General features: G+C 28.4%; 1 protein-coding gene across 1 annotated transcript in view; it reads right to left on the bottom strand.

Annotated features, from left to right (window-relative positions):
- L (zinc finger protein Lobe) overlaps window positions 1-12831 on the bottom strand; it is an 84481-nt gene that overhangs the window by 55347 nt on the left and 16303 nt on the right. The window contains exon 4 of the mRNA XM_087412654.1: window positions 465-607. Within this exon, the coding sequence (XP_087268780.1) occupies window positions 465-607 (143 nt within the window). The remainder of the gene's footprint in view (window positions 1-464; window positions 608-12831) is intronic.

Below are 12831 nucleotides of genomic sequence, written 5' to 3'. Positions count from 1 at the left end.
GCACCCCGTCGAGGCAACGTCTCGTTCAGCCATCTGTTGCGTTTATAGCTGCGCCAGCGCGATTATTTCTTTTACACCTTGATGATCCTTACTGATTGTGTTTGTGTGTATGCGTGTGTTTTATGATGTAATCCGTAAATCAGATCATTTGTCGATTGACGCCAGAAAGATTTGGAAGGATTAAAGTTCTTTAATTCTTCCGATCGGGAATCGGAATCTGTAAATTCTTTGAAGTGGAATCTCGTTCTAAAGAGTGAAAATTGAATCAATCTTAAAAAAAAGTGGCTCAATTTTCAAAAGTGAGATTCCTGCACTTTTCAGAGTGAGCTTTCACTCTAAAACGTTTTAGAGAGAAGGTTTAAAATTTGAGTTACGCAGTCTACGATTTCTATGAGTCATCGCTTGATCATTTTGGTGATTGATAGTAAAGTACTTTATATTTAAGAGATTATATTTGCGCTTACCTTCTGGAGAAGGCGGCTTCACATTTCGAGCAGCGGTATCGCCTGTCTCCGGTGTGTAACTTCACGTGACGATCACGGCTGCGCTTGTGTTTGAATAGTCTGTTGCACCAACTGCATCGATATGGCATCTGATCACCGTGACTCTACAATCAATACAATTATATATTACGGCATTTTTTCGATTTTGTTTATTATAGAAATTAAAAAGTACATAAATTAAAATACATATAATATTAACCGTAGTTGTAAAAATAGAGGTTGTATCGACAATTATAAAATTGTAAATTTTCCAAAAGATCATTGTATTTTGAAGCTTTAATCGAAAAATCATAGAATTCAATAAAAATTGTGTATATCGCTCAATTAGAAATTACAACCTTTAAAATATTTTCCTCGTTACATAGAAACAATAATTTTACTAAAGTACCTATTTAAAAAGGAGGACAAATTTTGGCTGTTTTTCAACTATACAAAAGAAGTTAGAGATGTATAAAAATTATATAAAAATTATATTATTTATACTATTATTATAAAAATTATATATTATATAAAGAGTAAGGCTCTGATTTTATTCCTTTTTTCGAAGATACGTGTAAACATGAAACGTTTACACTTATAATTAGCATATATCCGTTTATTAGAAACGTTTTCTGAATATACATGTTTTAAGTCAGGTATTACATATTTAAATGAGAATAAATTTACATATATTTAGCACATTCATCTTTTACATTCCATGAAAACTGTCTTGTTGAATATTTTATCGTTTTTTTTATAAAATTGAAAACCGATTTTATTTGTTTCGCATTTCTTTATAATTTAATATTTAAAAAGACGCGCGTTACGTAAAAAAATATTTACTCTTTTAATTACCATATATATATAGATAAGGTGTCTCACCTAAGATCAGCATCTCGAGTAACACTCACAGTTTTGAAGATAAGAAGAGAGGGGCATCGTGTGATGATGAATATTTTTTTTCAAGTAGAGGTGCTTAAGAGATTTAAAGATTATCTTTGTTTTTTAAAATGGAAGTATGTGAATTTTTTTACATAATATAATTCTTCTAACTATTCTGCATATAAAAGTATTAAAGTAATAGTATCGGAAAACCAATAGTTTATGAGATGTTTTATGCTTTATTCTGGCACATATTGACATAAAATGTTAAATAACTCGTAAACTATTAACTTTTTGATAATCGTACTTTAATACTTTTATGGACAGAATAATGAGATGAATTAGTTGGTGTAAAGAAAGCACTCAATTGCATTAAAAAAATATGTATGTAAAATGGATAATTTTTTTGGAGGTCACTTAGGGTTATGACCTTGACAACATATGTCAAGGTCAAGGTCATTGGGGGATGACACCTAATCTGAATTTTTATCTTTATTTATTGTAAAGAAATTATACAATTATAGAACCATTATTGAAAATGTATGGTAAGAAAAAGATTCTCTTTACTATATTGATATACTTTAAGCATAATAATTAATTGTTTAAAAACTCTAATCCCAAAATTATGAAAACTGTGCCAACAAGATCCGGTCTCCCTTAATTAATATCTTAATTACTATTGCAAAAATTGCAAAATGGTACAGGACTTTTCGACTCAGTCTAGTCCGCTCTACCTACCCACGAACGTTGTCGGCAGAATTATCAAACACTCTGTATATGTGTGTATATATATATATATATATATATATATATATATATATATACACACACACACACACACACATATATATATATATTAAATGGAAATTTAATATACATATATGTATATATTAGGTGTTGGAATTAATTCGTAGCGTTTTACAAGTGATGGGAAGTACTTTCATTAATGTATTTTTTAATGCTCATGTGAAATAAATAACATTCTTTCATTAAAAACGCTACGAATTAATTCCAACACCTAATATATATATATATATAATTAATATATATATATTTTTCATGAGCCCACGTAAACTCAGCTATATAATTATAACTAATCCGTGTGAAGTTGGCCCCCCAACTTCTATAGCTCATTTGATGTTTCTATAGCTCCTCCGCACATGTATGCACATATATGCACATGTATGCACATTTCGAATTTTCGTTTGCACACTTTCTGGTAAAAAAGTTATTTAAAAAACAATTTTGGGGGAAAAGGTTAACTTTACACTAGCCCCTCAACTTCGAGCAAATTGGATCGAAATGATCTTAATTGATAGATTTTCGTTTGCATATTCCGAAGCAAGTCAATTTTTCGTTTGAATATCTTTAGTTTAACAATTAAAGTTTCGAGAAAGTTTGACTGCGGCAGATTAGTTAAAAAGTTATTAAAATGAGTATTGAGTGCTAAATTAAAAATTTAGCGACAAGATTACGTTTTCGGCTAAATGTTATTGACAATTATGGTTTACTTCGCTAAGTAACAATATTACGTTTAAATGGACGATGTCATTAAACTTCGATAAATTTAAGTGTTGGTATAACATGTTTTTCGAAGAATGTAAGCTCACAGTTTAATTCAGAAACTTACATACCGCCGGTATTAGCATTACTCTCATTGGCAAAACTAGTACACACTCAATACACTTTAAAGCCGTTGTACACAAATCGACGTAAAGATTTGTTCGTATAATTAGCATATTAATTTATTAGAACCGTTTGTCTGAATACATTGTTTTAATGTTATTTTATATACAATACATATTTTTTTGTTTTTTACTATATTCAAACGTCATTTTTACCAAAAAGAATTTTTTATTTTTTCAACCCGTCACATTAGAAAAATTCCTTAATAAAGAGATAAATGTTTATAAAAAAAAAAAAAAAAAACGAAAATATTCGAAAAGACGTTTTTATAGATGTGCTAAATGAACGTATTTTAGTTTAAATATATAATAGCAAGTCCTACTAAAGAATTACTTAAGCATAATTTAGAAGTAGTCTTTATGTTTAAACTAGAAGTAGTCTTTATGTTTAAGTAAGAATTACTTAAACATAAAGAATGATATATAGTTTGAAGAAAATATTGGAAACGTATGAGAAAAAACATATCAAAGACAATAAATTTAATCATATTTGCAGGGTTGAAAAGTTTGTTTTTAAAAGTAACGCGTTACTATTATTTGCGGTAAAAAGTAACTCGTTACCATTATCTGTTATCGATTCTAAAAGTAACGCTAACGATTCTAAAAATAACATTATCGATACTTGAAAATAATGATAAAAAAAATTGTTACTTTTTGTTATTTCTTTTGTAATTATGCAGGAGACGGATCTACTCATTTTGATGAAATTGGGATCATTTGATGCGTTTTTGCATGAAATGAATGAATCTGGCAAAAAAATAAGTGTCGCTCTGCTCTGTGAGCCGAAATATTAAGCGTCAAAGTTGATAACTGAAGTTAGGAAATCTGTTTATCCTAATTTCATCAAAATCAATGAATGAAGCCTGTCTTTTGCATAATTACCTATTTTTAAATTTTAAACAGGCTTCTAAGACAGAATACTAAGAATGTAAATTAAACATAAGATATTTGGAGAAATATCTATCTTTAATACTTTCATTTTTTATTCATATTTTACATATGTACGTGTTATATTTATATCGTATTTTATTATATAATATTTTAGTTTTTAGTTTTTATACTAAAGCGAGGATAATGAATAAAACAAAAGTAGACAAAAAAATATTTTATTTATTTATAACTTTATTTTTCATGGGCGTGATCTATAAAAAAATAACGATACAAGAGAGAGTAACGGGATCAATTTCGTAATTCGTTATTAAAGAAAATTTAATATTGTTACTTTTTCGTTATCAATAAAAAAAATAACATTATCAAATCGTTATCTACTAAAAAAAAATGGAAACATAACGATTACAAGTAAATCATTATTACATGTAACGCTACTTCCCAATCCTGTTATATTTGTTAATAAATCGCTTGTAGCGACTCACCACCAGAGGTCCAACGGGATTCGCTCGGATTTGCGTGAGTCCCGTTGGACCTTGGTGGTGAGTCGCCACACGTTGTTAAATAAGACATCGAGGTAAGGCTCTGCACAATAAAAGGAACAGGGAACAGAGGACAGAGAACAAAAATTTCAACCTATTAGAAATCACGTATTGTGGAATACACAGTTTCTGATAATTCCCCTAACTCCTAAGAATTGAGCTATAAGAACCGTATTGTTACGTGGAAGAGATTTTAAGTGATTTTTCAGTGATTGAAGAGTTCGATAAAAAAAAAATAATCGTTTGGTTTCGAATTCTATAGCTTTGAATAATGAATATGCTTATCAATTAGTTATATGTGCAGTTTAAGTACTAATAGTACAATTTTTGTTACTTAATTCTCGGGATATCTTAAGGTAAAATAAAATCAATTGATTTTATTTAACAACTTTTAGATTTATCTTTAACACACACGATTTCTTTCATGCGTCTACAATACGATAAGCAATATACTATTCGATTTTATTTAATAACTTCTACTTTTCGAAACATTTTCGTGTTAGTCGAAACTTATTCTCTTTTAGAATAGATAGAGGAAATAATTAACCTTCCTTTTTTTGTCTAGGTATAGATCTGAAAATAATTTTGTCTTTATACCATCATCAAAATAATTATCTAGAACGCTTAATTAAGCATGATGATAATGTTGCAAAAAATTGTGACATTCTAGCAGCTAATTTCAGTATTCATATTATTAGGAGTATTTGGTCCAATAAAAATTAAAGTTATGTTTAGATCTACATCTAGACAAAAAAGGAAGATTAACAAGGTCGTTTTTGCATTCATTCCTGATTTCTATTAAATAATTTTTCTTCATTTTCTGATAGTCATAGTGAACAAAAACATAATATATTTGATTATGAATAAAGTTCCATTTATAATTGTAAAAGCTTTTAGTGGACATTGATATCAACTGCTGACTGGAAAGAAATGTTTTTAATCGTTTTTTTGAAACCATATTAAAAGTTTGCCGTTTAGTTATGTTCGTGACAATATATAGAATTAAATAACTATAGTAATAATGACATATTTCATCTACATTTGCGTAATAAATGCAGATTGTTGTCAAAAAAGTTATTTTGTAGTCTAAAAGCTTAGGACGCTCGGAATACAAGAGATCCGGATTCGACTCTCGACCGAGATAATATTTTTCGTAATAAATTTATTTACAGTTGTTCAGCACATTAACAGCTTTCTAATATATGTCTGATTGAGCATTAAATTATTAAAAATTCTTTGTCAATTTAATTTAATTCATCATGTTATTACAGTAGTTTAATTGCGTTTATAAATCCGTAAAACCAATTCGGCGCGCATTCGAATAGTACAATATATGTATATGCATGTACATATATATAATTCACATTGAATTATTTAAACATTAAAGATTCTGTTCTCACATATGCGGTCTAAAATAAAGATTCTTAATATTGTTTATTTTCTAGTATTTTAATGTGTTTATTAATAAAATATTTATAAATTTATACCTTTTAATTTGATTCTACATTAGTTGCCAATAGATTCAAATCTTTATATCACGTCAAGATTGTGATTAGAGAGTAGAGATGCATCGGATATTCGAAAAGTATCCGGTACTCTCCGGCATTTTTTTATTTTATCTGACAGGATAGTTGGATATTATTAGTATCCGGGAATATATCCGATAGAAATTTTATATTGAAAATTTGTGTCATTGATGCATCTATTCTTTTCAGCTGAATGTATACTATTCGTCTTTCCTCTTTTTCTTTTTACATTGGGGAGATAAAAAAAAGATAAATTCTGCAAGAAGCTCAGCTAAGGCTGCATTCGGGGAACGATATCAACAGTATTAGCGCTATCATGTCATTCTATTTTTATTATTCATCAGGCGTAAAACAGGAATAAGATATAGAGTGTGTTCCGAATTATACATGAAACGCTTGATGCATCCTTGTTTTTCATTGAATACTAAAAAAGAATAAAATGAGGACTATCTCGTCTAATTGGACCATTATAGAAGTACTTTTTATTTTTTAAATCCTTATTATTTGATTGTATTTTTGTAAATTTTTTAATATAATTGAAATTATAATTAACTATTATTTATGTCTATATAACTATTTTATGATTATTCGAATGAATTATCAAATTCTTCTCAATAATGATACACATAAGAGAAAGTTAATAATAGTTTTGATTTAGTTTAAAAAATTTCAAAAGCACCAAAAAAGAGAAAAAATGAAAAATAAAGAAATAATAAATATAATAAAATTATATACAATATATAGCGACTGTAGCGTAATTGTTGTAAAATATGTTGTGTATATTAGATGTAGTTATTTAGTTTCACTCATTGTTGCAAACATAACTAAACGATAAATTGATTAATATTAGAGATGCACCGAATCGTAAAATTACGAATACCAGATATCCGGACAGAAAGTAACATCGGATATTCGATATCCAATCGAATGTCCGAGAAGGCAATTTCTTCGCGAGTCGGATATCTCTTTCTCAGAAAAATATAATTTGATCTAAAAATAGTTTTATTTTTGATTATCAAAATAACTATGTAAGACGTTTAAACCGATTACAAAAATACTGAAACTTTTTACAGCATTGTCAGCAACATTTAAGTATTCTACAATAATTTAATTATTTTGGTTTTTTCAAGATTGAAATTAAGATTGGTATTTTCGATGAAATTACTGAAAATGATTCAAATGTGAATCGAAATGTTCTGCATCTCATTAATTTATACGTAGATAATATACGTTTAAATATACTGCGTACTAAAATTCATGATTTTTATTAGCCCATGCTTGTTTCTTTTCATAGTTTTATAATTATTTTGGTATTCCAATAAAATTATTTTCAAATCCGTATGTATATAAATTTTTGGATACTGCAAAATCGTTCTTTCCGTATAATAATAATTAGTAATACACTCCGATATTATTACTTTTAATTCACGTCTATAAAACTATCCACAGATTAAATTTATAAATTATACAAAATAGGAAATTTCAATCAAATTTGGAAAGAATTACCCATAAATATTTGATCTATCTATTTAGGAACTGGCTGATTTATTGTTTAAAAGGTTTATGTTTAAGAGAGATACTAGAGAAACAAAATTATTGATAGCTGCATAAAAGTCTCCGATTTGATTTAATGGAATCCAAAATCCTTTTACAAAAGATGGAAGTAAACGCAAAATTAGAAAATGGAGCAGAGGTGACTTTATAAAATCGAAAAGTTAAAAATTTATATTTTTCACCTAGACCTGTCATTTGACGTAGATGTTTTTTTTAATATAAAAGTTCTATATCTCGTACGAACAAAATGATATTGTGCTACTCTTCAAATTATATGAACGAGTAATATTTAGTTTATGGAATTAAAGTTGAAAGCTTAAAAAAATATTTATATTCAATTGCAAATTACATATACTTAGCAAAGACTCATAAACAGAGCAGTAATTGTGTTTAGCAATTACTGCTATATATAGGTGTTGGATTGATTGCAAAAGGTAGCGTATATGTTAAATAAGAAAAGATATACTTTTGAGTAACAATGATAATGTAAGATATCACTATTATTCATATTTTTAATTTAAAATTACAAAAAATCTGTACAACATCGATCTAGTTCGACCATCATTTTAGCATTCCCTTAACATCTCAACGAAACTCCGCATGAAACTTTATTAAACATATGAGAGAAGAAAAAAGAGTCGATAGAACAGGATAAGACAAATTTCACAGAGCAAGAAGAAGAAGAAGTAGAGTCGACTCTTCGTCGGCTGTGGGGACGCGTCACCCATCCAGATCACGATGACCGATATGATCCCATACGGTCACCTTCTTTGTGCTGTGAGCTCCCGCTCACAGAGTTAAAGCGCTTCTCTGGCTACGAAATAGTCGTGACAAGGTAAGTAAGCTTGGCACGTACGACAAGACCGTGCCGGTCTACTTTCGAGCCGTCGGCTTCTTTGAAGAGACAATCTGGACGATGCAGTGCAGCGGTGGCGAAGCGATCACTGCCTCGGTCTTTTAGCTGATCGTAAAAGACCACCGACCACTGGACGACTCACCGATGGCGACGAGAAGGTTTGCGTGCTCGGCTCTGTTCGATAATCGGATAATAACCAGATATATCAAAAACTTGATAAGAACTATATAATTATAATTAGGATGTCAAAATGTATCGTTGATGAATTGTCGATGAGGCGTGACTAATAATAAATAAGTCTTAGAAACTAGAGATAAGGAATTAAATTATAAGTTGCACCGCGTAGAGGTGCTTAAATAATTTATAACAAAATATTTATAATAACATCTCGTAAGTGTGGTTTTATGATTATGGACGTTTCAGTTCTGTTTTGAGTTATCATCAATATAGAAATATAAAAATAATTAGTCGTTCAACTATTTGCGAGCAATTTCTCTATAAAGCATCATTTGGCTCCATCATTTGGCCTCATGTAAAGCATCATTTGGCCTCATCTAAAACGATCTACATAAGACGCAGAACGCAGGTCGCAAGTCGCAAGTGAAACGTTTTCAGTTTGTTAATAGGTAGCAGACAATACGTAAGACAAGAGTTGAAATTCGAACTTTCTGCGTCCTACAACTATATTATAATTAAAAAAAATTACTATATTATAATAAAAAACATTAAAATACATTAGGTTAAGTTTCTAATTTTGCAACCTGTGATCCGCGTTCTGCGCTTGTGTAGATCTGCATGTATGTATACTATTATTTAGAAGTGTGCAAATTAATTCAAATTCGAATCGAATTGAATCGAACTGAATCATAGTGAATTCGATTCAATTTGTTTCCGAATCTGAGAAATTCGAAACTAAATAAGTTCGAAATTTCGAGTAGAGAAATGTTTAGGGAAATTGGCTATTAACTAGAAATTAGTTCTTATTATTTTAAATTTATTTAGACAGTAACTATTCAGTGACTGACCAAAAATCCTTGATTAGATAAAACTGGTCAGAAACTAATTAGAAACTGGTTAGGTTAAACGGCTTATTAGTAAATGATTATTAGTAAATGATGGCCAATTTCTGAACAGCTTTTTCAGGATTGTCACAAACCTGGAAAACCGGGAAAAGTTAGGGAAATTAAAATTGATCATGGAAAATCGAGAAAAGTCAGAGGAAAATGTAAAAGAAGCTGAAATTTTGAACTTTGCTCAAAATTCCCTTAAACTGCTCCTATTTAAAATAATTCTTATAATTTTTTAAATATTATATCTGACGTTTATAATCAAATACGTTCAAAACTCGTGCGCCTTAAACAATTTTAAAAAAATTATTATATAAAAATTTATATTTTATTCAGGATTTTATTTGATCGCTCTATTTCATCATCATTTCAACTGCATTTTTTTCCAATACTAATTATTTTTTGTTGACTTGAATTTGCCCCCAAAATTTTATTGTGCTATTAGTAGTATAAAGAATTTCTTACAATCCTTGATTCTAAATGTTAAAATTTTTACATGTTTTATATTGGTCATGGAAATTTCTTATTTTTATCTGGAAAACTTGGAAAAGTCAGGAAACTTTAAAATTCATTTTTTGTGATAATCTCGTTTTTGTTAGTCTCCTCAGTTTTTATTGGTCTCCGCAGAAATTTTCTTAAAATAAAATAAAATAATAAATAAAATTGTTTAACTTATCATTTTTTTTTTAATAATTATGGTACTTTACACTCCTATTTTCAATTTTTTTTTCGTTAATTTTATTGATGTAACCATGGGCCTCAATGTTAATTTTTTTTTACAAATTATTTCTGTTATTCTAATATTATTTATTAACAATAATTAAGAGTAAGATATTTATGAGATAACAGTTGCATTTAAATCTGAAAAGATAATTTATAAAAGTAACGCAATATAATTATGTTAAGTGTAAGGGAGACTGGGGACAGTTGTAATGGAGATTAATTGTAATAATACGTATATTTTTTTTAATGATAAGTTGATCATATGAAGAACAAAAACAGTCGATATCGAGGCTTGCGTTTACCTCATGACAATCGCGCGTGTAAAAGAAGTTATATATAGAGTGCTCAAATAAGTCACGTAAGTGTAAATTTACGATGTTATAGTTTTTTTGCTTTAAACTTTCAAATAAAATGCTTTTTATCATGTTTTCGTTTTATTAATTCTAAAATACGTTTTCTCAAATTATGTTTTTTTTTATATTTTTAAGTGGTTTTAAACATAGACATAAGAAGAATAGACCGAGCGTGTCCTCTACTTTGGCGTGAAGATCAGGTAAAAAAGAACAGAGAGCAAGATATTTACATTTTACTCCCTCCTCCCCCTTCTCTTTCCTAATCAGAAAGAGAAAGCTATACGGCATCCATTGTCCTTTTCTACCTAGTCTTCACATTTCAAATCTCACGCTCAGTCTATTCTTATTATGTCTATGGTTTCAAATATATTTATATAAATTTTTACAACATCAGTTTGAAGTTCAAATTACCGCATCGCCAGAGTATATTGTAACACCATTACAATTAACGGTAAATATTAAGAAGAGCCCGCTCATCTCAAATTTTGATAAAAATACACTGAATTGATGCGTTTTTGTGTAAAAATAAAGATTTGAGAAGAAAAAAGTGTCGCTTTGTTTTATGAATCGAAATATTTTAAGTTGACAACTATTCAGGTTAAGAAATCTGTCACAACCATAAAATAGGTCAGTCGCCAGAGGTTTTAAAAAGGAAGAAATTATTTACAGGTATTTTAATCGACAGTGAGGTATAAAAAGATTAAATTTAAAAGTGCTACAACAATTAGGGAGCCAATTATTTACTTGGAAGTAATTAAGCAATAAAGTTTTTTTTTTGGTTTTTCGATTAAAACTCAAAAACGAAAAGAGATATCGAAAAATGATAAGAGAGCTTTTTTGTTGCTACTAAAATTTCTTACAAAATGAGTTTCTAATGAGCTTTGTATGAATAGAACCGAAGATACAGCGATTTGAAGATGAGTGAAATTTCTTAAAAAAATGGCAAAAATAAGTACTTTTTCAGTTATTGCCTTCAACGTCATTTTGAGTGTATCGAAGAGTAAAAAGTGACATAAGATAATTTAAAGTAGACATTTTATCGAAAAAAATGAGCTTAAATTGAACTGCGATTAATACTTCCAGAGATATCGAGCTCCAAAGTAGGCACTTTTTTGACAAAATTCGTCCATTTCGCATATTATCGTTTGAAGTGTTTTTTTTTTCGTATATATAATGAATTAATAATTAACAAATCTAACATTAATAAAATAAAAATAAATTGTTTTACATCAATGAGGCAAGGTAATACTAAGAATGATCGCTTTACGTTACATATGTAATCAGCGTTTCTCTAATCAATTCTTTTATCAATTCATTTTCTATATCTGTCTCTTTACAGGAAAAATCCAATCTTTCAACGAAAAGAAGATATTTCTGACGTTACTTTTTAAAACAAATCGATTAGCATGAATGAAAAAAAAATAGCTATAGCGTTTAGATCACGAGATATTTTTAGTCAAAGTAATAAAAATTAGTTTGTCTGAAATAAAGATTTTGAAGATTTTTTAAAATGAAACAATAATTAAAGTAACACAATTTATATTTAGAATATTATATCATGCAATAGTAGAAAGAAAGCTTACACAATTTATTTATTCTAATCTTGTTATTTATTTATTTTACTAAAAGTTTTTCGACATTGTCGATGTTATATGTATAATAGTAATTGATGCCATATTGATGATATATATGTAAGTGCTGATATTGTGTACGCAACATAAAAGCGAACAATCTGAACATTAAGAGAGAGGGCTGTAACATTTTTTGTGAAACAAGTTTTTTATCAGTTTGAAATTAATTCAATTACGAATAAACGAATAAATTTTTTCTTTCTTAGATTTTTCATATATTCATGTAACATAGCCTGTAAAGCATTTAGAAAGTGTTAATGCAAGTTTATGCGTTTGGTTTAAGCGCTCACATCCTTTATTTTAACTTTCTTCTATAAATAGTGAGTGATGAAGATAGAAGAAAAAATTAAGCTAAATTGAATATGTTTATCCAAATCGAACGCAAGCATAAACGTTTTGCAGGTGTTGCTATATTACATGAGATATGACATAGAGATATAACACGTTATAACTAACTACAGGGAAGAAAAAAATGATTCTTCTAGCCTCAATAGAAAATTAAACGTTCAAACTAATATGAAAAATGGAAAATAAGATTAAAAATTTTGAGGTTAAATGTAAAGGTCACATGTAAAAAGAAATTAATAATAATAATAATCTTAATTAATGTGTACACAGATATATTATTTATAATTCAAATGT

This window comes from Acromyrmex echinatior, chromosome 13, assembly GCF_024713525.1.
Source record: "Acromyrmex echinatior isolate Ae372 chromosome 13, ASM2471352v2, whole genome shotgun sequence".
Classification (NCBI taxonomy): domain Eukaryota; kingdom Metazoa; phylum Arthropoda; class Insecta; order Hymenoptera; family Formicidae; genus Acromyrmex; species Acromyrmex echinatior.
This window is presented reverse-complemented; position numbering and strand designations above follow the sequence as displayed.